This window comes from Periophthalmus magnuspinnatus, chromosome 14 (assembly GCF_009829125.3).
Source record: "Periophthalmus magnuspinnatus isolate fPerMag1 chromosome 14, fPerMag1.2.pri, whole genome shotgun sequence".
NCBI classification, from domain to species: domain Eukaryota; kingdom Metazoa; phylum Chordata; class Actinopteri; order Gobiiformes; family Gobiidae; genus Periophthalmus; species Periophthalmus magnuspinnatus.
In genome coordinates this window covers 1,566,203-1,590,342 of record NC_047139.1, presented here as the reverse complement: position 1 = coordinate 1,590,342, position 24,140 = coordinate 1,566,203, and the positions used below count along the sequence as shown (strand labels likewise).

At 47.9% G+C, this 24,140-nt stretch overlaps 2 protein-coding genes across 4 annotated transcripts; both read left to right on the top strand.

Moving 5' to 3' along the window:
- Nucleotides 1-36: 36 nt before the first annotated feature.
- On the top strand, nucleotides 37-13,961 carry LOC117381521 (macrophage colony-stimulating factor 1 receptor 2-like). Of its 3 annotated transcripts, none has more exons than XM_055226624.1 (22): nucleotides 37-301; nucleotides 2,221-2,499; nucleotides 2,581-2,874; nucleotides 2,983-3,119; nucleotides 4,428-4,596; nucleotides 4,916-5,198; nucleotides 5,275-5,390; nucleotides 5,742-5,850; nucleotides 6,193-6,389; nucleotides 7,169-7,269; nucleotides 7,901-8,027; nucleotides 8,528-8,632; nucleotides 9,290-9,400; nucleotides 9,675-9,816; nucleotides 9,887-9,996; nucleotides 10,429-10,511; nucleotides 11,407-11,529; nucleotides 11,773-11,884; nucleotides 12,029-12,128; nucleotides 13,219-13,345; nucleotides 13,420-13,483; nucleotides 13,623-13,961. In XM_055226624.1, the coding sequence occupies exons 1-22, from the start codon at nucleotides 238-240 to the stop codon at nucleotides 13,679-13,681; spliced, it is 3,012 nt and encodes a 1,003-aa protein (XP_055082599.1). In that variant the 5' UTR covers nucleotides 37-237; the 3' UTR covers nucleotides 13,682-13,961. The 3 variants fall into 3 exon arrangements, with proteins under 3 accessions (XP_055082599.1, XP_033834394.1, XP_055082600.1); XM_033978503.2 differs by having other exon boundaries at nucleotides 48-301; nucleotides 2,224-2,499; nucleotides 13,623-13,952; XM_055226625.1 differs by having other exon boundaries at nucleotides 48-301; nucleotides 9,293-9,400; nucleotides 13,623-13,952.
- Nucleotides 13,962-14,963: 1,002 nt separating this feature from the next.
- On the top strand, nucleotides 14,964-24,140 carry apbb3 (amyloid beta (A4) precursor protein-binding, family B, member 3). Its single transcript, XM_055226640.1, has 12 exons — nucleotides 14,964-15,659; nucleotides 17,635-17,801; nucleotides 18,288-18,328; nucleotides 18,831-18,873; nucleotides 19,885-20,181; nucleotides 20,430-20,557; nucleotides 21,532-21,646; nucleotides 21,721-21,799; nucleotides 22,160-22,243; nucleotides 22,754-22,866; nucleotides 23,088-23,327; nucleotides 23,524-24,140. Exons 1-12 carry the CDS (start codon nucleotides 15,611-15,613, stop codon nucleotides 23,761-23,763), a joined length of 1,596 nt encoding a protein of 531 aa, XP_055082615.1. The 5' UTR covers nucleotides 14,964-15,610; the 3' UTR covers nucleotides 23,764-24,140.

The window sequence follows — 24,140 nt, the reverse complement described above, 5'->3', positions numbered from 1 at the left end:
CCTCCTGCTTCTTGTGAAATCTCAGTCCTGTTTTGAGGAAGTTTTAGTTTCACTGAGTCTAAATCTGGACCAACGAAGACCAGAACGGCTCAAGACCTGGACTCAGCCTGGTCTGGTCTCTGGTCTGGTCTCTGGTCTGGTCTCTGGTCTGGTCTCTGGTCTGGTCTCTGGTCTGGTCTCTGGTCTCTGGTCTGGTCTAAACCTGGATTAAACCTGGTCTAATCGAGGACTCTGAAGATGCTGCGGTCCCTGGTCCTGATCCTGGTCCTCGGAGCTGGACTTTCTCAGGAGGTTTTGGGAGGTACGAGACACACGCTCAAAAAAAACACACATTTAAAAATCTGCAGAGATGAACTGAAAATAAAGAGTGGAACATATTTACCACCAGAGAAAAGTCAAGGATTGAAAAAGACGATGAAACGTGACCTAAAACGCGAGCTTGTGTTCTGGTTTTCAATTGACTTTTCTTTATTTTGGACATTTAAACTAATCCAGATACTGTGCAGATAAAACATTTAGTCTAAAAGAATCGTCTCTGAGTCTCGTTTAGATCTGTGATGACGACATTTTGGGGTTTTCCTCGTTCTTTCTGCATCATTTCTCTAAAACCCTTTCTCTGTGTCCGAACGCCTCCGCCTCGTCCGCTCCACAGCCTTGTTTCTTTTCTGAGATCTTTCTATTTCTGCTTCATTCAGTCGTGTTGTGTCCAGTTTAAAGTCCTGACTCTGTCCACTGTTGTTTGTCCAACTCTCCCAGTGCATTGTGGGACATACTGACGCATCTACGTTGTGCGAGATTTTGAGTGGACGTTCGGACACTTCTAAAAATTGCGTTTCGGTTGAAGTGACATGTAAAGTTTATTTTGGTTTTTCGATAAAGCCGAGTCAAAGTGCAAACTCTGAGAAAAAAAGGCAGAAGTGAAACAGGAAGTGGTCCGGTCTGTTTCCTGTTTGTTTCGCTCTGAGTCGCCTCCAGCAGCGGCGTAAACCCGTTTTTACGTCACAATGTGATCGCTCAGAACCGTCAGACTAAAGATGACAGTGGCCACAGCTGCCCTGGGACAGACTGACGCAAGTGAGGCTGCCAATCTGCCACTCACACGCACAAACTCGGCAATGTGGGGGAAGTGTCTTGCCAAAGGACACAACAAAACTTGGTCAGAGCGGACAACCCTTTGAGCTTATTCTGGGTTCAGGCCTGGTTCAGTCCTAGTTTAGTCCTGGTTTAGTCCTGGTTCAGTCCTGGTTTAGTTCTGGTTTAGTCCTGGTTTAGTCCTGGTTTAGCCCTGGTTCAGTCCTGGTTTAGTCCTGGTTTAGACCTGGTTTAGTCCTGGTTCGGTCCTGGTTTAGTTCTGGTTTAGAACATTCCAGTCTAAACCCGGTTCACTGGAGGTTCTCGTCCAGGTGTAGACTCCGGCCCGACCTCTGGACTCGAGGAGGTCCAGTGGAGGAGGGACGTTCTGGAGTCCATCCAACGTCTGGTCCAAGTCCAGACCCAAGTCCTTAAGCTGCTCAGCACCCTGGGAAATGAGGTGAGAAACCAGGACTGAACCAGGACTAAACCAGGACTGAACCAGGACTGAACCAGGACTGAACCAGGACTAAACCAGGACTGAACCAGGACTGAACCAGGTCTAAACCAGGTCTAAACCAGGTCTAAACCAGGACTGAACGAGGACTGAACCAGGACTAAACCAGGACTGAACCAGGACTGAACCAGGTCTAAACCAGGTCTAAACCAGGTCTAAACCAGAACTAAACTAGGACTAAACCAGGACTAAACCAGGACTAAACCAGGTCTATTGCAGGTCTCTCTTTTGGTGGAGAACCATCAGGCTCTTCTTCTGCAGACGTCACGCATCGCCACAAACCTACAGGAAGTGACACGCAAGAGCCCGCCCCCTCCGCCGGAAGTGTCTATCAAGAGCCGCGATGTCCAATGAGAACGCTCGGAAGTGTTTCAGATGCCCTCCCGTCTGAACGCACGCAGCCTGTGATTGGCTGAGTCTTTCCCAAACCAATGAGGCAATCCTGAGGAAGTCTGATTTTTCTGTGATTTTGTCAAATCTGTGATTTTAAATAAAGAGAAAAAAGTTTGTGCGTCTCAGACTGGTTTGTCTCTGACCCTCTGCTCCTCTGCTCCTCTGACCCTCTGCTCCTCTGACCCTCTGCTCCTCTGACCCACTGCTCCTCTGACCCTCTGCTCCTCTGTTTGTTACAGCAGCTCTTCAAATCAGTGTGAATGATTACATCATCCCTGACCAATCAGAGAGGACCCTCCTCTCTGGCTCCGCCCTCTCGGTGCGTTGCCTTGGAGATGGGCCTCTGTTGCTACAGAGCACGTCATTTAGACTGATGCACGATGCCCTCGGCAACCACGTCACCGTGACCCGGACAAACCCGCGATACACAGGGACATACACCTGCTCAGCTCCAGCCAATCACAGCTCAGTCCCATCCACAGCCCCGCCCACAGCCACAGTGCACCTGTATGTGTCAGGTAAGCCCCGCCCTCCACACTTCCTCCTCTTGTAGCTCAGGTTTAGTCCAGAGTCCTTGTTCTGACCCAGTTCTCGCTCAGACCCCTCAGATCCCAGTTCAGCGTTTGTCGTGCCCCGGTCCCGGGACAGCGTCGAGGAGGGGCGGGACTTCCTGCTGCGCTGCCTTCCCACAGGCGCTGACATCACTGAGCTCTCTGTGCAGTCAGACTCTGAGGGGAGGGGTCTGCCGCAAGGCATGACCTTCACCTTTGACCCCCGGCGTGGCGCTTTGGTGCATGCGGTTCAAAGGTCATTCGAGGGGTGGTACCGCTGCAGGGGGCGGAGAAACGGACAGGAAGTGACATCAGCGCCCATATACCTGTGGGTGGAGCACAGTGAGTCTTTGTGTCACTGCTTTTTAAACATATTTAAATTCACTGTCTCTGTGCTTGTCTCTGATTGGCTCTCTCTCTCTCTCTGTCCTTGTCTCTGATTGGTTGCAGAGTTGGAGGACCCGCCTTCTTTGTCTGTCTCTCTGAACACTGTGATCCGATTGGTTGGTGAGAGGTTTGAGGTCACATGTTTCAGCAGCAACAAGAACCACTTCTTCAATCTCACCTGGACACGCCCCCCAGGGCAGGTAACCCCGCCCTCCCACTGGAGTAGTGTTAGTAGTAGTAGTAGTAGTAGTGGTAGTAGTAGCGGTGGTAGTAGTAGTAGTAGTAGTAGTGGTAGTAGCGGTGGTAGTAGTAGTGGTAGTAGCAGTAGCAGTGGTAGTAGTAGTAGTAGTAGTAGTAGTAGTAGTAGTAGTAGTAGTAGTAGTAGTAGTAGTAGTAGTAGTAGTAGTAGTAGTAGTAGTAGTAGTAGTAGTAGTAGTAGTAGTGGTAGTAGTAGTGGTAGTAGCAGTAGTAGTAGTAGTAGTGGTAGTAGCAGTAGTAGTAGTAGTAGTAGTAGTAGTAGTAGTAGTAGCGGTAGTAGTGGTAGTAGTAGTAGTAGTAGTAGCAGTAGTAGTTGTGGTAGTTGTAGTAGTAGTAGTAGTAGTAGTAGCAGTAGTAGTTGTGGTAGTTGTAGTAGTAGTAGTAGCAGTAGTAGTAGCAGTAGTAGTGGTAGTAGCAGTAGTAGTAGTAGCAGTAGTAGTTGTGGTAGTTGTAGTAGTAGTAGTAGCAGTAGTAGTAGCAGTAGTAGTGGTAGTAGCAGTAGTAGTAGTAGTAGTAGTAGTAGTTGTGGTAGTAGTAGTAGTAGTAGTAGTAGTAGCAGTAGTAGTTGTGGTAGTAGTAGTAGTAGTAGTAGTAGCAGTAGTAGTAGCAGTAGTAGTGGTAGTAGCAGTAGTAGTAGTAGCAGTAGTAGTTGTGGTAGTTGTAGTAGTAGTAGTAGCAGTAGTAGTAGCAGTAGTAGTGGTAGTAGCAGTAGTAGTAGTAGCAGTAGTAGTTGTGGTAGTTGTAGTAGTAGTAGTAGCAGTAGTAGTAGTAGTAGTAGTGGTAGTTGTCAGCTTTTCTCGGGGCACACCGCAATTAAAAATCCAGTAGTATCAAGTAGATCCATAAACCAGGTTCTTTATTCTGGCAGAGGCATCATTCAAACTGATTCGACACAATCTCCTCATTTTACATGTCCAGAGTGGATCTATACACCAGGAGCACACGTCACATTCTCTTAATGATTATCTTGGAATATACAGACATGTACATGTTATCTGGGTTCACTGAAGACACAGTCAGCATGCTGATCTGGTCTTTCTTAAGAAACACACGTCTTGCACGTCTTGGTACAAAAATGCACATAGCACTTCCACGTCCATGTATGTTCCAAGTACATTATGACATCATCGTGCCACACTGGCACCCACAAAAACATACAGGTCAAAGTATAATATATCAAGTATAATAATATCATGTTACATGAAACATCAATCCCACATAGTACACATATTCCCTCTGGTCTGTTCCAGCTCTCCTCACACTCACAGTCCGTGGCTCAGTCTCACTCTCAGACCGGGGTCTTTATAAACCGGACCTTGGTCTTGGTCTCAGTCCAGACCCAGGACTCTGGAGTCTTTACCTGCACAGGTGTGAACAAGGCGGGAGTCTCCAGGGCAACCACACACCTGGAGGTCAGAGGTCAGAGCACACCACACACTGAACCAGGACTGAACCAGGACTAAACCAGGACTGAACCAGGACTGAACCAGGACTGAACCAGGACTAAACCAGGACTAAACCAGAACTAAACCAGAACTAAACCAGGACTGAACCAGGACTGAACCAGGACTGAACCAGGACTAAACCAGAACTAAACCAGAACTAAACCAGGACTAAACCAGGACTGAACCAGGACTGAACCAGGACTGAACCAGGACTTAACCAGGACTAAACCAGGACTTAACCAAGACTAAACCAGGACTAAACCAGGACTAAACCAGATCTTTATGTTTTCCAGAGCGACCCTTTGTCACAGTTTCCCTCCGCCTCCATAATGTCACATCCCTCATTGCCAACGTCACCCACGGCAACAGCAGCATCACCGCTGCCAGCACCGCGAGGGGAGTGGCTACAGAGGAGGTGGGCGGGGTCAGTCGCCTGGAGGTGTCCGAGGGGAAGGACCTGAGTCTGACCTTGCCGTTCGAGGCGTATCCTCCAATCAGAACGTTCCGCTGGGTAACTCCAGGTCACATGACCAACAGCAGCCTGAGCACAGAGGAGCACCGCCCCCAGGAGCACAGGTGGGAGGGCATCTGACGCACGGGGAGGGCATCTGACACACAGGGAGGGGTTAACGTTGTGATGTCACTGCCTCAGGGCGGAGCTGAAGCTGCTGATTGGTCGAGTTCATCGCAGAGACACTGGACGTTACTCTCTGCTTTTCTCCAACGACTTTTTCAGCGGAAACATCTCCCTCCTCCTCAGAGTGCACTGTGAGTCTGCTCCTCTCTGCTCCTCTATACTCCTGTCTGCTCCTCTCTGCTCCTGTCTGCTCCTCTCTGCTCCTCTATGCTCCTGTCTGCTCCTCTATACTCCTCTATACTCCTCTCTGCTCCTCTATGCTCCTCTATACTCCTCTCTGCTCCTGTCTGCTCCTCTATGCTCCTGTCTGCTCCTCTATACTCCTCTATACTCCTCTATGCTCCTCTATACTCCTCTCTGCTCCTGTCTGCTCCTCTATGCTCCTGTGTGCTCCTGCTACTATTACTACTAGTGTGGTTCTGCTCCTCTGGCTGTGATTGGTCGATTTAAACGTGTGCTGCTCTCTGATTGGTTCCCTGCAGACCCCCCAGTGGCTCAGGTTCTGAGACTGGAGTCTGGTCTCGTTTGTCGAGGATCTGGGTTCCCTCTGCCCTCCCTCATCTGGACCTCCTGCCCCGGGGTCACCGACAGGTACAGGACCAGGACTGAACCAGGACTGAACCAGGACTAACTCAGGACTGAACCAGGACTAAACCAGGACTGAACCAGGACTGAACCAGGACTAAACCAGGACTAAACCAGGACTAACTCAGGACTGAACCAGGACTAAACCAGGACTGAACCAGGACTGAACCAGGACTAAACCAGGACTAAACCAGGACTAACTCAGGACTGAACCAGGACTGAACCAGGACTGAACCAGGACTAAACCAGGACTAAACCAGGACTAAACCAGGACTAACTCAGGACTGAACCAGGACTGAACCAGGACTGAACCAGAACTAAACCAGGACTAAACCAGGTTTGTTCCAGGTGTGAAGATGGGGAGGAGCTGGACTCAGAGGAGCAGGCTGAAGGAGATCTGGATGATTCTGAGGACTTGATTGAGGACATGGGGGAGGAGTCAGTGGAGCGACCTCTGACCTTGCAGCCGTCCCCTGGTGATGACATCACTGTGGTGTGCTCAGCCTCCAATCACATGGGGCAGTCACGTGACATGCTGCAGCTCCGTGAGTCCCATTTGTCCCTTTTTTATTTGACATGTTTAAAGCGTGAGACAAAATGGAACCTGTGAGATGTGAGAGGTACAAGGAGCTGTTCACTTCAAAACTACCACTTCATGACATCACAAGGTGGAATAAATTAGATCCAGAGTGTTAAGTAACTGCGAGTAACGACTGAATGGCTTTGTATGTATAAAAATTCAAACATTATGAGACGTCCCAGAAAATATTCTCATTACATGAAGTTAAACCAGGATATCGACTGAACAGATATCGACTGAACAGATATCGACTGAACAGATATCGACTGAACAGATATCGACTGAACCGATACTTGATCGAGCAAAATGTCCTGGATCATCCTCAGTCTGTATAAAGAAGTGGACGAAGTGTCAGCTCTGTCCATTTATATATACAGTCTGTGCTAGCGCGTTAGCTCTGTCCATTCCCAAATTCTCCACTGAAATGAACAGGAATCATCTTAACCAGAAAAGCTGCCACAAAGATCGTGCATTATTGAACGTGTTTACAAAGAAGTGGGCGGGGCTGAATAAGGTGAATAGGACTTTTAGTATCTGGGCATGCTCAGTTTGAGAAACGTAACCGACTGGGCAATACCAGCTTCCACCTTAACCCAGTTTCAGTCACTTAGCAGATCTGCGTCAGTCATGCTAGCAGTTAGCTTGACATCATTTCCATTGTTTTATTCCAGACACAGTTGAAAATGTTCTGTCAGTTGAACCTTGTGTTTAAGGGGAATGTTGAGTCCAGTTCCTTGTTTCCAGGTGAACCGGAGTCCCTCTTCCACCCGCTCCTGATTGGCTCATTCTGTGTGGGAGGGGTGCTGCTGCTGCTCCTGATGGTGGCGGTGTGGAAGTGGAAACAGGTGACTCCGCCCCTTTTGAATCCCTCTTTATACGTTTCACTTGAACTCCGCCCTGTTCTTCAGACTGTTCAGATGTTTGTCCATGTTCTGGTCGTTTCTTCTCGTTGAGCCTCTGAAGTTTTATTTGGACTGATTCATGTTTGAGTTTAATCTTTAATCCACTATTTTCAAGACGCCATTTTGTTGATCTGCCCCCGTTTACAGCGGCGCTTTGTTTACGTTTACGGCGACGTCAGCTCCACTGGACACCACAGTTTTCTAACGCAGACGTCAATGAATTTGTTTCTTTTATTAAGTCGTTTTAGATGAATATTGTGATTTAAAATGTGTAAAATATAACAGAATGATCCACAGAGATGAGAACCATAAAGACACAAGCACAATAAAACCAGGACTAAACCAGGACTAAAGCAGGACTAAACCAGGACTAAACCAGAACTAAACCAGAACTAAACCAGAACTAAACCAGGACTAAACCAGGACTAAACCAAGACTAAACCAGGACTAAACCAGAACTAAACCAGAACTAAACCAGAACTAAACCAGGACTAAACCAGGACTAAACCAGGACTAAACCAGGACTAAACCAGGACTAAACCAGGACTAAACACATCTCCTCTCTGCTCCACAGAAGCCTCGGTATGAGATCAGGTGGAAGATCATCGACAGTTATGACGGAAACACTTACACGTTTGTGGATCCGTCTCAGCTGCCGTACGACCAGCAGTGGGAGTTCCCCCGAGACCGGCTCCGACTCGGTAAGAAACACGTCACTGTGAAGAAGAGGTGTAAGCGACGTCACCCCGATGTTCGGCGCCAAACGAAGCTCATCCAGGTCAGCGGTTATAGTTCCACATATGGAATTCCCACCGCGAGTATCATAGTAACCAAAGAACAAGTCCAGAATGAGGCTGTTGAGGCCACGCCCCTTCCCGCCCACACTGCTGCTTTGGCAAATCTGCCAATCAAGCACTTGTGGGAGTGACCTCGGGGAAAAAAGGCGCCTGATTGGTCTGTTATTAATGTTCATATCTTCGTTTACGGCCATGACGAGTCTGACGAGTCCCGGCTCAGACCTGGTCCCGGCTCAGGCCTGGTCCCGGCTCAGACCTGGTCCCGGCTCAGACCTGGTCCCGGCTCAGGCCTGGTCCCGGCTCAGACCTGGTCCCAGCTCAGACCTGGTCCCGGCTCAGACCTGGTCCCGGCTCAGACCTGCTCCTGGTCCCGGTCTTGGTCTTTATGGTGACTCTTTTCGTAGGAGCCGTCCTCGGATCTGGAGCTTTTGGGAAAGTTGTGGCTGCGACGGCTTTAGGTCTGAACCCCGAACAGAACGAGACGACTGTGGCTGTGAAGATGCTCAAACGTGAGTCTGTTTATCAGAGGAGGAGGAGGAGGAAGAGGGGAGGAGAGGAGAAGGAAGAGGAAGAGGAGAGGAGGAGAAAGGAGAAGAGAGGAGGAGAAACGAGGAGGAGAGGAAGAGGAGCGGAGGAGCAGTGGAGAGTAGGAGGAGGAGGAGAAAAGAGTAGGAGGAGAGCAGGAGGGGACGAGAAGACAAAGAGGAGGGGAGGAGGAAGAGGAGGAGGAGGAGTGGAGAGTAGGAGGAGGAGGAGAAAAGAGTAGGAGAGCAAGAGGGGACGAGAAGACAAAGAGGAGGGGAGGAGAGGAGGAAGAGGAGGAGGAAGAGGAGAGGAGGAGGAGGAAGAGGAGAGGAGGAGGAAGAGGAGAGGAGGAGGAGTGGAGAGTAGGAGGAGGAGGAGAAAAGAGTAGGACAAAGAGTAGGACAAAGAGGAGGAGGGGAAGAGAGGAAGAAGAGGAGGAGGAGAGAAGAATGTGTGTGTGATGCAGAGGATGTGCGTGTGATGCAGAGGATGTGTGTGTGATGCAGAGGATGTGTGTGTGATGCAGAGGATGTGTGTGTGATGCAGAGGATGTGTGTGTGATGCAGAGGATGTGTGTGTGATGCAGAGGATGTGTGTGTGATGCAGAGGATGTGTGTGTGATGCAGAGGATGTGTGTGTAGCAGGTGCTGTCTCTGAGGACCGTGAGGCTCTGATGTCGGAGCTGAAGATCCTCAGTTACATCGGCTTCCACCAGAACATCGTCAACCTGCTGGGAGCCTGCACCAGAGGAGGTGAGACCGGGTTTAGACCTGGTTTAGTCCTGGTTTAGACCTGGTTTAGTCCTGGTTTAGTTCTGGTTTAGTCCTGGTTCAGTCCTGGTTCAGTCCTGGTTTAGACTTGGTTCAGTCCTGGTTTAGTCCAGTTTTAGTCCTGGTTTAGTCCTGGTTTAGTCCTGGTTTAGTCCTGGTTTAGTTCTGGTTTAGTCCTGGTTCAGTCCTGGTTTAGTCCTGGTTTAGTTCTGGTTTAGTCCTGGTTCATTCCTGGTTTAGTCCTGGTTTTGTTCAGGTCCGATGCTGATGATCACGGAGTACTGTCGTCATGGCGACCTGCTGAACTTCCTGCGGACCCGGTCGCATCACTTCCTGTCTGATGAGAAAGTGCTCTATCGGAACATGGGGCCTCGTTCAACCAAAGAGCGTCCGCGCAGGTGAGTCCCAGCCAATCCGAGGTCAGAGTCAGCGTCACCCTGTGATGTCACAGCGTGTGCTCTCCTACAGTGACAGCGGCATCTCCTGCAGCTCCGAGTACCAGGAGATGAAGCCCCTGGGACCAAGACCCGGATCAAGACCAGGACCGAGACTTGGACCAGGTCTGGAGCCGGCCTCAGGTAGAAGGTCCAGCTCACGCCCGGGTCCAGAGCCCTCAGCACTGACCTGTGTTCTGACCCCTGTTCTGACCCCTGTTCTGACCTCTGTTCTGACCTCTTTGCTCTGAAGGGGGAGGGCCTTAGCACAGAGAGCAAAGGGAGCGGGGGGAGGTTTGTTGTGATACGAGACGTTGGTCCAGTCACTCGTAGAAAGTCCAGAGTGACCTAAAGGGAAATCTGCCCCATGTGGACGAATGACATCATCACGTTCTACAATCTGAAAACCAACACTTCCTCAACTGAGTTCTATATTTATAGTCTTGTTTCTGTTCGGTTTTTCTAATGTTCTAATGTTCTGCTGTGTTCCTCAGACGTTCCTTCCCTCTCACTGTTGGACCTGTTCTTCAGATGTTCTTGTGTGTGGATGTTCTAATGTTCTGCTGTGCTCCTCAGACGTTCCTTCCCTCTCGCTGGTGGACCTCATGAGGTTCTCTCTGGAGGTGGCTGAGGGGCTGGACTTCCTCTCCTCCAAAAACGTAAGAAACTCTCCCTCACTGAGCAAAAAGTTCAATCTCCACCGCTCCCATTGTCTCCTGTGCACTGCTCTTTGGCAAGACACTCCCCGTGAGGCTAGCAGTTATAGCGGAGAACGTGAAGCCAAGTTCCAATCAAACCTGTTGCTAACGCTAACAGGAGCGACCTCGGGGAAAGAAGGACCTGATTTGTCTGTTATTAATGTTCATATCTTGATTTAGATTTAGGGGCAAAAAGTGAAATTAAATAAATAAAAGCTACGTCCCGAGATGTGCACAGTCTACAGTTGCTAAGATACTGGACTCCAGATTAGCCACTAAAACGCTGCGGGTGACGTCACGCTGCCTTAGCCCGCTTCTGTTTTCACCTTATTCCAGAAGTTTCCGTGGGCGTCGCCATCGTCATTTCGATTGTATTATTTTGAATGAGGCTGATCTTTACAGTAAATGAATTCTACGTTGTTATGTCGTTTTTTTACGTAGTTTTTTTTTTTTACGTTGTTTCTATGTTATGTTTCTACCTCACGTTTTTTATGTTGTGTTTTTTTACATTGTGTTTTTACGTTGTTTTTTTATGTTGCAATTTTACGTTGTGCTTTTATGTTATTTCTACCTTGTGTTTTATACGTTGTGTTTGCGTTGTGTTTTAATTTTGTGTTTTTTAATCTTGTGTCTTTACATTGTGTTTTTTTATGTTTTGTTTTTACGTTGTGATTTATATTGTGTTTGATGTTGTTGTTGTTTCATTTTGTTTTTACGTGGTATTTTTATGTTGTGTTTTTTACATTGTATGTTTTACGTTGTGTTTTTTACGTTGTGTTTTGTACGTTGTATGTTTTACGTTGTATGTTTTATGTTGTGTTATTTACGTTGTATATTTTACGTTGTGTTTTTACAGTGCATTCACCGGGATGTGGCGGCGAGAAACGTGCTTCTGACCGAACACTGTGTCGCCAAAATCTGTGACTTTGGTTTGGCCCGAGACATCCGCAACGACGACAGCTACATCGTCAAGGGCAACGTACGACTTTATCCTCTTTAAACTCTGATAAACCCTGTGTTAATGTGAGGAAAGGTACCGCAGTGGGGCTTTAACCCTGTGCTTATGTGAGGAAATGATCCATGCTCCACAAGACATGTCTGCAGTATTAGTACTGTAGTAGTGCAGTACTTATGCAGTACTTGTACTTCAGGCCCGTCTCCCAGTGAAGTGGATGTAGTATTGTAGTACTTGTGCAGTACTTATGCAGTACTTGTACTTCAGGCCCGTCTCCCGGTGAAGTGGATGTCTCCAGAGAGTATCTTCCTCTGTGTTTACACCACTCAGAGCGACGTGTGGTCCTACGGAGTCCTGCTGTGGGAGATCTACTCTATGGGTCAGTACTACGACTACTACGACTAATACTACTACTGCTAACACTACTACTTCTACTACTACTAATACCACTACTGCTAATACTGCTGTGAGGAGATCGACTCTATGGGTCAGTAATACCCAAAACGACACGTGTCTGTTCCAGGTCGTAGTCCGTACCCAAACATGGCGGTGGACTCAAAGTTCTACAGGAGCATCAAAGATGGAGTCCACATGGAGCGGCCGGACTTCGCTCCAGCGGAAATGTGAGTTTGTGTCTTTACAGAAAACAGAGTTTTAGATGTTACATTTGTACAGTTATACATGTGTGTGTGTGTTTTATACACGTGTGTGTTTTATACATGTGTGTGTTTTATACATGTGTGTGTGTTTTATACATGTGTGTGTTTTATACATGTGTGTGTTTTTTATACATGTGTGTGTTTTATACGTGTGTGTTTTATACATGTGTGTGTTTTATACATGTGTGTGTTTTATACATGTGTGTGTTTTATACATGTGTGTGTTTTATACATGTGTGTGTTTTATACATGTGTGTGTTTTATACATGTGTGTGTTTTTTATACATGTGTGTGTTTTATACATGTGTGTGTTTTATACATGTGTGTGTTTTATACATGTGTGTGTGTTTTATACATGTGTGTGTTTTATACATGTGTGTGTTTTATACATGTGTGTGTTTTTTATACATGTGTGTGTTTTATACGTGTGTGTTTTATACATGTGTGTGTTTTATACGTGTGTTTTATACATGTGTGTGTGTTTTATACATGTGTGTGTTTTATACGTGTGTTTTATACATGTGTGTGTGTTTTATACATGTGTGTTTTATACGTGTGTGTTTTATACAAATGTGTGTGTTTTATACATGTGTGTGTTTTATACAAATGTGTGTGTTTTATACATGTGTGTGTTTTATATGTGTGTGTTTTATACATGTGTGTGTTTTATACATGTGTGTGTTTTATACGTGTGTGTTTTATACGTGTGTGTTTTATACACGTGTGTGTTTTATACACGTGTGTGTTTTATACACGTGTGTGTTTTATACGTGTGTGTTTTATACATGTGTGTGTGTTTTATACATGTGTGTGTTTTATATGTGTGTGTGTTTTATACATGTGTGTGTTTTATACATGTGTGTGTCTTATTCTTAGACCTGATTATTTGAGGAGTGTGTGTTTTATTCATCCTGCTCAGAGACGTGTGGCTCTGAGGAGAATTCCTCACATTTATCTGAATCACTTCGCTCTGAAACTGAAAAGACAGAACATCAGGACCAAAAACATGAATCTGTCAAATACATTTTACATTTGTGGCTGTTGTCGTTTTCAGGTATGACCTGATGACTCGCTGCTGGGACCTGGAGCCTACTCGACGGCCCACCTTTAACACCATTGGTCAGATCATCTCTGGGCTCCTCCCCTCCACCAATCACACGCCGCCACCTCAAAGCCCTCAGGTAACGCACCAATCACAGCAGAGCACTTTGAACCCTCATCAAACACCTGAATTCAAACGCTGAATTTTCCAAAGGTGATTTACTCAAACATCAACGAGACGAGAGACACGAGAGACGAGGACAAGCCCAACCACGCCGGTGAGTCCTGGTTCAGTCCTGGTTCAGTCCTGGTTCAGTCCTGGCTCATATATGGTTTAGTTGTAGTTTATATTCCAGGTTTAATCCTGGTTTAGTCCTGGTTTAGTCCTTGTTTAGTCCTGTTTTGTTTTTTTTCCAGATGGAGGTTCTGAGGTGAACCAAGCAGAACCACAGAGGAACATCTACCAGCTCTCCTGAGCCTCAGAGGATCAGTCCTGTCCATTTGTACAAATGTATCAAAATCCACAAAATGAAGCCTCCTGAGATGTTCTGAAACGCATGGAACTGTGGGACCGTGTCATCTTTCTCTGCACATCATGTCTAAATGTGTCATGTGACGTGTGGAGTTTGAAGCATAGATCTGATCTTGTGTAATTTACATGTGTGTAAAGTTTGTACTTTATTTGTTCATTTGAGCATTTCTGTAGCAAAAGTTTGAGGTCACATGTGACCTGAAAATAAATGTTTGTCCTGGTTCAGTCCTGGTTCAGTCCTGGTTTAGTCCTGGTTTAGTCCTGGTTCAGTCCTGGTTCAGTCCTGGTTCAGTCCTGGTTCAGTCCTGGTTCAGTCCTGGTTTAGTTCTGGTTTAGTCCTAGTTTAGTCCCGGTTTAGTCCTGGTTCAGTCCTGGTTTGGTTTAGTCCTTGTTTAGTCCTGGTTCAGTCCTGGTTTAGTCCTTGTTTAGTCCTGGTTCAGTCCTGGTTTAGTCCTGGTTTAGTCCTGGTTCAGTCCTGGTTCAGTCCTGGTTCAGTCCTGGTTTAGTCCTGGTTTAGTCCTGGTTCAGTCCTGGTTTAGACCTGGTTTAGTCCTGGTTTAGACCTGGTTTAGTCCTGGTTCAGTCCTGGTTTAGTCCTTGTTTAGTCCTGGTTCAGTCCTGGTTTAGTCCTTGTTTAGTCCTGGTTCAGTCCTGGTTTAGTCCTTGTTTAGTCCTGGTTTAGACCTGGTTTAGACCTGGTTTAGTCCTGGTTTAGTCCTGGTTTAGTCCTGGTTTAGTCCTGGTTCAGTCCTGGTTTAGTCCTGGTTTAGTCCTAGTTCAGTCCTGGTTTAGTCCTGGTTCAGTCCTGGTTTAGTCCTGGTTTAGTCCTGGTTTAGTCCTGGTTCAGTCCTGGTTTAGTCCTGGTTTAGTCCTGGTTCAGTCCTGGTTTAGTCCTGGTTCAGTCCTGGTTTAGTCCTGGTTTAGTCCTGGTTTAGTCCTGGTTTTACAGAGCTGTGTGTTTTAGAGTGCAGGGGGCGGGGCTTGTGTGTGATGTCATTGGAGAGAGAGGGAGGTGCAGTGGAGCGACACAAACACCCTCCTCCTCTTTTTCATCCTCCTCTTCGTCCATCTCTCCGTCTGCATCCGGCGGATTATCCAGGATTTAACTGCACAGAGGAGACGAGGACAGAGGAGACGAGGACAGAGGAGACGAAGGACAGAGGAGACGAAGGACAGAGGAGACGAGGACAGAGGAGACGAGGACAAAGAACAGAGGAGACAAGGACAGAGAACAGAGGAGACGAGGACTGAGGAGACGAGGACTGAGGAGACGAGGACCCAAGAGAGAGGAGACGAGAACAGAGGACACGAGAACAAAGAAGATGAGGACAGAGGAGACTAGGACATAGGAGGCAAGAACAGAGGACAGAGGAGAGAGGAGACAACCACAGAGGAGAGAGGAAACAAGGACAGAGGAGACGTGAAAGAACAGAGGACAGTGGAGACGAGGACAGAAGAGACAGGAGACAAGCAAAGAGGAAACGAGCAGGGAAGAGACAAAAACGAGGACACAGGAGACAAGGAGGGAGGAGACGAGCAGGGAGGAGACAAAACGAGGAGAGACTAGAAGAGGAGACGAGGAGAGAGGAGGCGGCCGAGGACACATCTGAGAAAACAACAAGGAGGGAGGAGACATAAAGACACGAGGAAACAAAGACAAACAAACAAGGAGTTAGGAGACAGAAACTCAGCCTCTGATTGGTCCAGACGAGACTTCAAATCCTGAATCCCGCGTTTTCATTGGTCGAGAGGAATGAGCTGAAGCGTCTGATTGGTCGGCGGATAGTTTGGACGCTTCTGATTGGTTGGAGGACAGTTTGTGATTTGTGATTGGCCGGTGGAGCGTTTGGGAGCAGCTGATTGGTCGGTGGCCATGATGGGGAAGGACTACACTTTGGCCATTCTCATCGTGAATTATGACGGTAAAACTTTACATTATAAATAAAACTGTTTACTTTTTTTTTTTTTTTTTTTTTTTTTTTTTTTTAAATCATGTGGCAGACAGGCGGCAGAGTGGTTAACCCTCTGACCTCACAGCGGCAGGGTCCTGGGTTCGATTCCCATCTGGCACACAGGGAGAACATCTGACACACAGGGATACAGGAGCATGGGAGGGCATCTGACACGGCAGAGGAGCGCGGGAGGGCATCTGGCTCACCGCAGAGGGGTGTGGGAGGGCATCTGGCTCACTGCAGAGACACTGGACTCTTGTGAATTATTAATGTCGCGTGAGAATCGCTGAGTGAGTGAAACAGGAGCCGAACGCTGCTGCAGTGGAACTGGATCTAAAAAAACATGTCACCTCTGAGTCTTTTGTTTTTCGATACGAAGTCGAGCTGTGGCCGGGGGTGTTCTGCGTGCGTGCCTGTGGTGGAATGTTCGGCGGTTACCATGGCGACGCAAACACTGACAAAAAGTTTTAAGATCGGCCGAAAACTCACGGCGCGTTTTGTTCGGAGGAGTTTGATTTTGCACAAAACGGTGAGAGCGACTAACTGAAAAACTGTTGGCTGATGCTAATGCTAACGCTAATGCTAATGCTAGCTCGTGACTGTAATGTTATTTGAAAGGGACTTGTTCAACGGCGCAGATAAGCCAGCTCTCGATGGTCAGACTGTTAAAACAAAGCTCGGATTAAAGTCGAACAGAGTCTCAGACAGAGCAGTGCCTCCGGTTAGCGTCACAGCCCCAGGGAATGTTGATGACATCATCCAGCTGCACAGTATCAGTATGAGCCGTGACACGCCCCCTGTTTTTTGGGGACTTAGAGAATTGTCCCCTGATCAGACAAAACACAAGACACGGGACTTTCGGCTCCTTTATGGGATCCGAAACTTTTGGATCGGTTCATTTCAAAGAGCCGTTTGGAAGAGCCGGTTCATCTCTAGAACGCAGAATGTGATCTGAATTGGACGTTGTTGTTTTGTTGTTTTTTTTGTACATTTTCAGAGTAGATTTTTTCTGATTTAAAAGCCCCATATGACCCTAAACCCTGAAAACGCTCTGTTCCACCTTGTGATGTCATCAAGTGGCGATACAGGAAATGCTCCGTTGTGTTTTTAAACTCCACACACCTTCATTAGAATCATCTGGATCATTCATTTCGGCTCTGGAATTGCCGATCTACTACTGAATTAAGGGGGGGAAAGGAGCCGTTAATTTACCACTCGATGACATCACTTGTAAAACTACCACTTGATGACATCACCGGGTGGAGCGGAGCGTTTCCGAGCCGTGGAGGCGGGGCAGGACGTGGCTTAAAGTTCACGGGGGTCGGTCTGTGTCACGCGGGGCCCGACGTCTCTGTTTCCATCGATCGAAGCTCAGATGTTGCTCGGAGATATTTAAAGAGAAATCAGATCTGAGAGCGGGAAACGTGAGAGCAGAGGTCACCGGAGGTCAGAGGTCACCAAAGGTCAACCCAGCACTGCTCAGAAATGTCCCGCAGTGGGGCTTTAAATCTGTCCTAATGTGAGGAAATGCAATACAATAGAGTAGCTGTGCCAGTAGTTGTAGTAGTAGTTGCTGTAGTTGTAGTTATAGTAGTAGTAGTAGTAGTAGTAGTTGTTGTAGTAGTTGTAGTAGTAGTTGCTGTAGTTGTAGTAGTAGTAGTAGTTGTAGTAGTAGTAGTAGTAGTAGTAGTTGTTGTTGTAGTAGTTGTTGTAGTAGTAGTAGTAGTTGTTGTAGTAGTTGTAGTAGTAGTTGCTGTAGTTGTAGTTATAGTAGTAGTTGTTGTAGTAGTTGTAGTTGTTGTAGTAGTTGTAGTAGTTGTAGTAGTTGTTGTAGTAGTTGTAGTAGTAGTTGCTGTAGTTGTAGTTGTAGTAGTAGTAGTAGTAGTAGTAGTAGTAGTAGTAGTAGTAGTTGTAGTAGTAGTAATAGTATTGTGTATATTTTCAGATAACTTGTGGACAGACCAGAACCTCCAGTCGGACCCTGAGCTCCCGTCAGGCTGGAGGACCATCACCGACTCGACAGGGACCTACTACTGGCACCTGCCGACAGGTGCGACGCAGTGGGAACATCCAAGAGAGAGCGCCACCCGGGGGAGGGGCCAGGTACTGCAGGTGAGGCACATACTCAGTGTACTCCGGTGTTTCTCAAACTGCGGTGCACGTGCTCTCTAGTGACCTCACCCTGGGCCTGTTCAAACCCTCCTTACAGTTGGCAGTACGAGGCTGTACAAGGCTCCGCCCACAAGTCTACATCACCCACGCTCCATACGACAATCCTCCATAAATATACAAAAACATGACACAAAACTGTGCACTACGACTTCACAAACCTGGTGTGATGTGCAGTAGTTTCATTAGATGCAGCTGATTGTGTTGTGATAGTGCTCTGAAGGGGGAGGGGCTTAGCACAGAGAGCAAATATAGCATTTTGAAAACAATAAAAGGAAGCGTGGTGATCTAAATATGTCATGTGGTACAGTTAATACCCCGTAGAAGTAAAATACCCCGTCTTTAAAGTCCAGTCACCTCACACTGGGCCACACTCGGCCGCTCTGCCCCGGGGCAAACACGACTCTTGACTCTTGACTTTTGTTTCAGGAGGAAACGAGTCCGAGCGACAAACCAGAGGAGCTGCACCGGTGAGGAGCAAACGACTCTCCACACCTCACAGCCACAAATGTTTTTACCGTGATCATTTGTATTAAGGGGGGGGGTTATTAGGGGTTAGGGGTCAGAGGTCAGAGGTCAGGGTGTCAGGGTCAGACAGTGGACAGGGAGCTGTGGGTGGATGTGACTGACACGTTAAACACAAATAAAATCAATACTTCACCAGGGACACTTCTGTGTTTAGAAAAAGACATGTTTGTGTCTCAATGCTAACGCTAATGCTAATTTTGAGGCAGAGTAAACAAACTCCACAAACTTCAGTATCTACAAAAATATTACATTCATTAATTTGAGTTTTAGGCTGTTTATTTTATGCTTTTAATAAAAGTGAAGCTTTGAGACGTGAGCTCGTTAGCGACTGTGCACAGAGTCTGTGGAGCTCTGGAGATGATCAACCACAACATCATCACAGCATCTGGGAGGGCATCTGACACAGCTGCAGACGTTTCATTCATAAAACTGTTTTTATTCCAGATCCTCATGGCAGGAAGATCCTCACCACGACCCCGACTCTAAGGTGAGACGTCAGCACCATTTAGTCCTGGTTTAGTTCAGATTTAGTCCTGGTTTAGTTCAGATTTAGTCCTGGTTTAGTTCAGATTTAGTCCTGGTTTAGTTCAGATTTAGTCCTGGTTTAGTCCTAGTTTGGGAATTAACTGAAACACATAATATATTTAGATCACCGTGTTTCCTTTTATTGAAAATGCCCGTAGTTGCTAGCCGGTAGTTGCTAGTCCATAGCTGCTAGCCCGTAGTTGTTGGCTGGTAGCCCGTAGCTGCTAGCCCGTAGTTGCTAGCTGGTAGTTGCTAGCCCGTCGTTGCTAGCCGGTAGCTGCTAGCCCATAGTTGCTAGCCTGTAGCTGCTAGCCCGTAGTTGCTAGCCGGTAGTTGCTAGCCCGTAGTTGCTAGCCGGTAGTTGCTAGCCCGTAGCTGCTAGCCCGTAGTTGTTGGCTGCTAGCCCGTAGTTGCTAGCCCGTAGTTGTTGGCTGCTAGCCCGTAGTTGCTAGCCGGTAGTTGCTAGCCCGTAGTTGCTAGCCGGTAGCTGCTAGCCCGTAGTTGCTAGCCTGTAGTTGCTAGCCTGTAGCTGCTAGAACATAGTTGCTATCCGGTAGCTGCTAGCCCATAGCTGCTAGCCCATAGTTGCTAGCCAGTAGCTGCTAGCCCGTAGTTGTTGGCTGCTAGCCTGTAGTTGCTAGCCGGTAGCTGCTATCCTGTAGCTGCTAGCCCGTAGTTGTTGGCTGCTAGCCCATAGTTGCTAGCCTGTAGTTGCTAGCTCATAGTTGTTGGCTGCTAGCCCGCAGTTGCTAGCCCGTAGCTGCTAGCCCGTAGCTGCTAGCCCGTAGTTGTTGGCTGCTAGCCCGCAGTTGCTAGCCCGTAGCTGCTAGCCCGTAGCTGCTAGCCCGTAGTTGTTGGCTGCTAGCCCGTAGTTGCTAGCCCGTAGCTGCTAGCCCGTAGCTGCTAGCCCGTAGTTGTTGGCTGCTAGCCTTGAGCCTCCTCTTTATGCTTCTGTGGACTCTGGTGTTTTCAGGTGTTCTCCGTTCGCTCTTTGGGCTGGATGCAGGTTCTGGAGGAGGACCTGGGACCGGGCCGGAGCAGTATTGTTGTTAGTCATGTGATCCAACAACTGTCCCACCAAAACACGACCAGAGACCGGACTAAGGACCAGACCAGAGACCAGACCAGGGACCAGACCAGGGACCAGACCAGGGACCGGACCAGAGCCAGGATCCAGGCCAAGACTCCCAAGTCTGCAGGGAGTCCACAGCAGAACCCGAGTCAGAACCAGGACCAAGACTCAGCAGAACCTCTGGAGGCCTGTGGAGAGGTAACTCAGATGCCCTCCCATTCTCATGTCTGATGAACTAAACTAAAATTTTGTCTCCTTGCCTCCTCCCGCCTTGTCTCTTCTTTCATCTTCTCTCCTTGTTTTCTCCTTCCTTATCTCCTCTCTCCTCGTGTCCTCTCTCCTTGTCTCCTCTCTCCTTGTCTCCTCTCTCCTCGTGTCCTCTCTCCTCGTGTCCTCTCTCCTTGTCTCCTCTCTCCTTGTCTCCTCTCCTCGTTTCCTTTCCTTAGGGGCGGGACATGAAGTTGGTTTTGAAGAAGGACTCTCTGATCCTATTGGACCCCTTAGACGACACCCCTCTGCACTGTCAGCCAATCAGCAACATCCGAGTGTGGGGCGTGGGCTGCAACAACGGCAGGTCAGCCAATCAGAGCAGAGGAACAGAGAGGTTTAACCAATCAGAACGCAGAAACAGAGAGGTTTAACCAATCAGAGTCCAACACAACATGTTCGTTTAGGGCCGGACCAAATACCAGGTCTAAACCAGGACTACAACAGGACTACAGTGGGTCTAAAGTAGAACTAAACCAGGTCTACAACAGGACTATGAAAGAGGCCTTCTTTCCCCGAGGTTGCTCTCGCTAGCGTTAGCAACAGGTTTGATTGATATTGTTGCGGGGGTTATCTCGCTCCTGATTGGCTCTTTGGTTGCTATGATACTCATGTTTGGGTCAGATATTTGGGTCTCACTGTGTCTCTGTGTCTCTTCTCGCTGCCTCACGGCTCCAGGGACAGGTAACTCCACACACCTGTGATACACCTGTGTATGTAACCACAGCAACACACACACATAACCACACACACAACCACACGCACACACACACACGGCTCACTCACCTGTGATACACCTGTGCACATGGCTCCTGCTGCATGATCACGTGACCAGACATCATTTAAGGCACTCTGGTCTCAGGGGGTCCTGGGTTCAGCTCTTAGTGTGGAGTTTGCGTGTTCTCTCTGCGTCCGTGTGGAGTTTGCGTGTTCTCTCTGTGTCCGTGTGGAGTTTGCGTGTTCTCTCTGTGTGTCTATAGGAGGTGCCCATAGACTGTTTATATAAATGGACAAAGCTAACTTGCTAGCTGCTACATTCCAAACAGGAAGTGATCATGTGCACTTCCTGCTCCATCGACTCTGGCTCCAATTCACTTTCTATTGATAAACCGTCCTCTCTCTGTCTCTGCTGCTTCAGACTCATTCTGGTCTTAAATGTTCGTATTAACCCTCTACATGATCCTGGGGTTTTTATTTTATTTTATTTCACTTTTGTGTCTGTAAATATGAACATTAAAAACAGACACGTGTTAAACGACAGTCGTACATTTGTATTTTCAGGGACTTTGCGTTCGTGGCCGGGGACAAAGACTCGTGTGTTCTGAAGTGTCACGTTTTCAGATGTGACGTCCCAGCGAAAAGTATCGCTACTGCACTACACCAGCTCTGCTCCAAGGTACTGCAAGTACTACTACAAATACTACTACTGTTACTATGGTTACTACTACACCCCCCTCCTCCTCCTTTCAGATGATGTCAGAGGAAAGTTGTCGTCCTTCTCGTTCTCTCACTCTGGAGTCCATCTCTCCACAAGACTTCCCCCGACAAGGTCAGTACTGCACAAATACTGCACAAATACTGCACAAATACTGCACAAATACGACAAAGACTGCAAATACCACTAATACTGAATACATACTGCAAGATACTACTGAAATACTTCATACTTGTAATACTAAGATAATATTTATATGTCTTAGTTTATGGTTGTTATAAAGATAAGAATGTGCAGGTGTGGAGGCGCCGCAGGGTTCCATTGGGTAAATATTTATCATATTTCTGTGGCGCCCCCTAGAGGCGCCACAGGGTGATACTGTTTCGGTCGTGGTTCTAAACTCATATGAATCACATTTATATGTTTTCTGTGTTATATACATTCACTTCTATGTTCTACTTGTCCATGTTGCAGTGGAGCGGGTGGAGGCGGTGCAGCAGCAGGTGCAGAAGTTTCCGGTCAGATACGTCGGGAGCCTCCCTGTGTCCACTGCCATGGGTCAGATTATTCAGATTATTCATTATAATAGGACGAAAGTACTTCCTCCGCAGGGTCACAGGGGCAAAAAACTCTGTGTGTGGGTGTGTATTTGTCACTGTGTGGGGACAGGGGAGACAGGGGAGACAGGTGGGACAGGGGAGACAGGTGGGACAGGGGAGAGAGGGAAGACAGGTGAGACAGGTGGGACAGGGGAGACAGGTGAGACAGGTGGGACAGGGGAAACAGGTGGGACAGGGAAGACAGGGGAGACAGGGAAGACAGGTGGGACAGGCGAGACAGGTGGGACAGGTGGGACAGGCATTACGGGGACAAAAACAAGGCCCGTGATGTCAGCACTTTATTATTAAATCAACGACATGGTTTAAAGTTCAGATCTGGGTTCAAAGGTTAAAGTTTGGAATGTCCACCAGTTCAGTCAGATGCCCTCCCTCTGTGTCAGATGTGTGTTTCCAAACGTGTGTGTTTAAATGTGTGTGTTTATAACATGTGTGTGCGCGTGTGTTTCAGGGATGGAGGTCGTGAACCGAGCGATCGAGAGCCTTATGACCTCTGACCCCGACGACTGGGACTCCGCCTACATCCACGTCAACCACAGCGCCCTCTCTCTGTGGAGGGGAGAGGTACGGCTCCTAAACGGGAGTGTGAGGGGAGGGCATCTGACACACGGGGAGGGCATCTGACACACGGGGAGGGCATCTGACACACGGGGAGGGCATCTGACACACGGGGAGGGCATCTGACACACGGGGAGGGCATCTGACACACACGGGGAGGGCATCTGACACACACAGGGAGGGCATCTGACACACGGGGAGGGCATCTGACTCTTTGTGTGTTCCAGGAGCTGCTGTGGGAGTTGCCGGTGCGGTTCCTCACCTTCCTCGGGGTGGGGCAGGACTCTCACACTTTTGCCGTGATCGTGGACAGATTCAATGGAAGGGCATCTGACTCTTTCTGTGTGGACAGAGACACTGGGAGGGCATCTGACTCTTTCTGCGGCACAAGGAGGTTCCAGTGTCACGTGTTTTACTGCGACCCACACGCCGGAGACGTGTCCGAGGCCGTACAGGCTGCATGTATGGTACGAGGACAAATACTACTACTGCTACTACTACACCTGCTACTACTACTACTACTACTACTACTACTGGCCCCGCCTCCTCTGGGCTGGTACATAGAGTATTCTTATAGTGTTTAGGTGCAGTATTTGTGTATTTATACTTGTATATATCTGTTATATTAATGCTTTTATCTCTGCTCTGTTGCGCCCCCTTCAGGCACAGTACCAGCGCTGTCTCGTGGCACAGACGCCCCGCCTCCGGCCTAAAGTCAAACGCGCCGCTTCGGTCGACGCCACGGCGACAGCTCTGTATCATCTCCATGGCAACGGCTCAGGCTCCGCCCTCAGCAGCAGCCTCAGCAACATGAGCGGCGCCGGCGTTAGCGTCAGCGGCGTCAGGAGGGTCATGGCCTTTTTCGACACGCTCCGAAACAAACCCACCGCCACCTCCTCCTGAGAACTACAAGGAGTCGCCTCTAAAAGCTACAAATAACTACAGGAAGTACAATTTTCAAACAGGAAACAAACCCCCAGCCCTCTCCGCCTGAATAAACTCCAGGAAATAACCTTTAAAAACTACAACGACCTACAGAAAGTACAGGAAATACAAGAAAAAAACAGGAAACAAACCAACCGCCATCTCCTCATGAGAACTACAGGAAGTCACCTCTAAAAACTACAATGACCTACAGAAACTAGAGGAAGTACAAGAACATACAGGAAATAAACCCACCACCTTCTCCTGAGGACTACAGGAAGTAACTGCTAAAAACTACAAAGAACTACAGAAACTACAGGAAGAAAGCTCTAAAAACTACAAAAAAAAAAAAATTA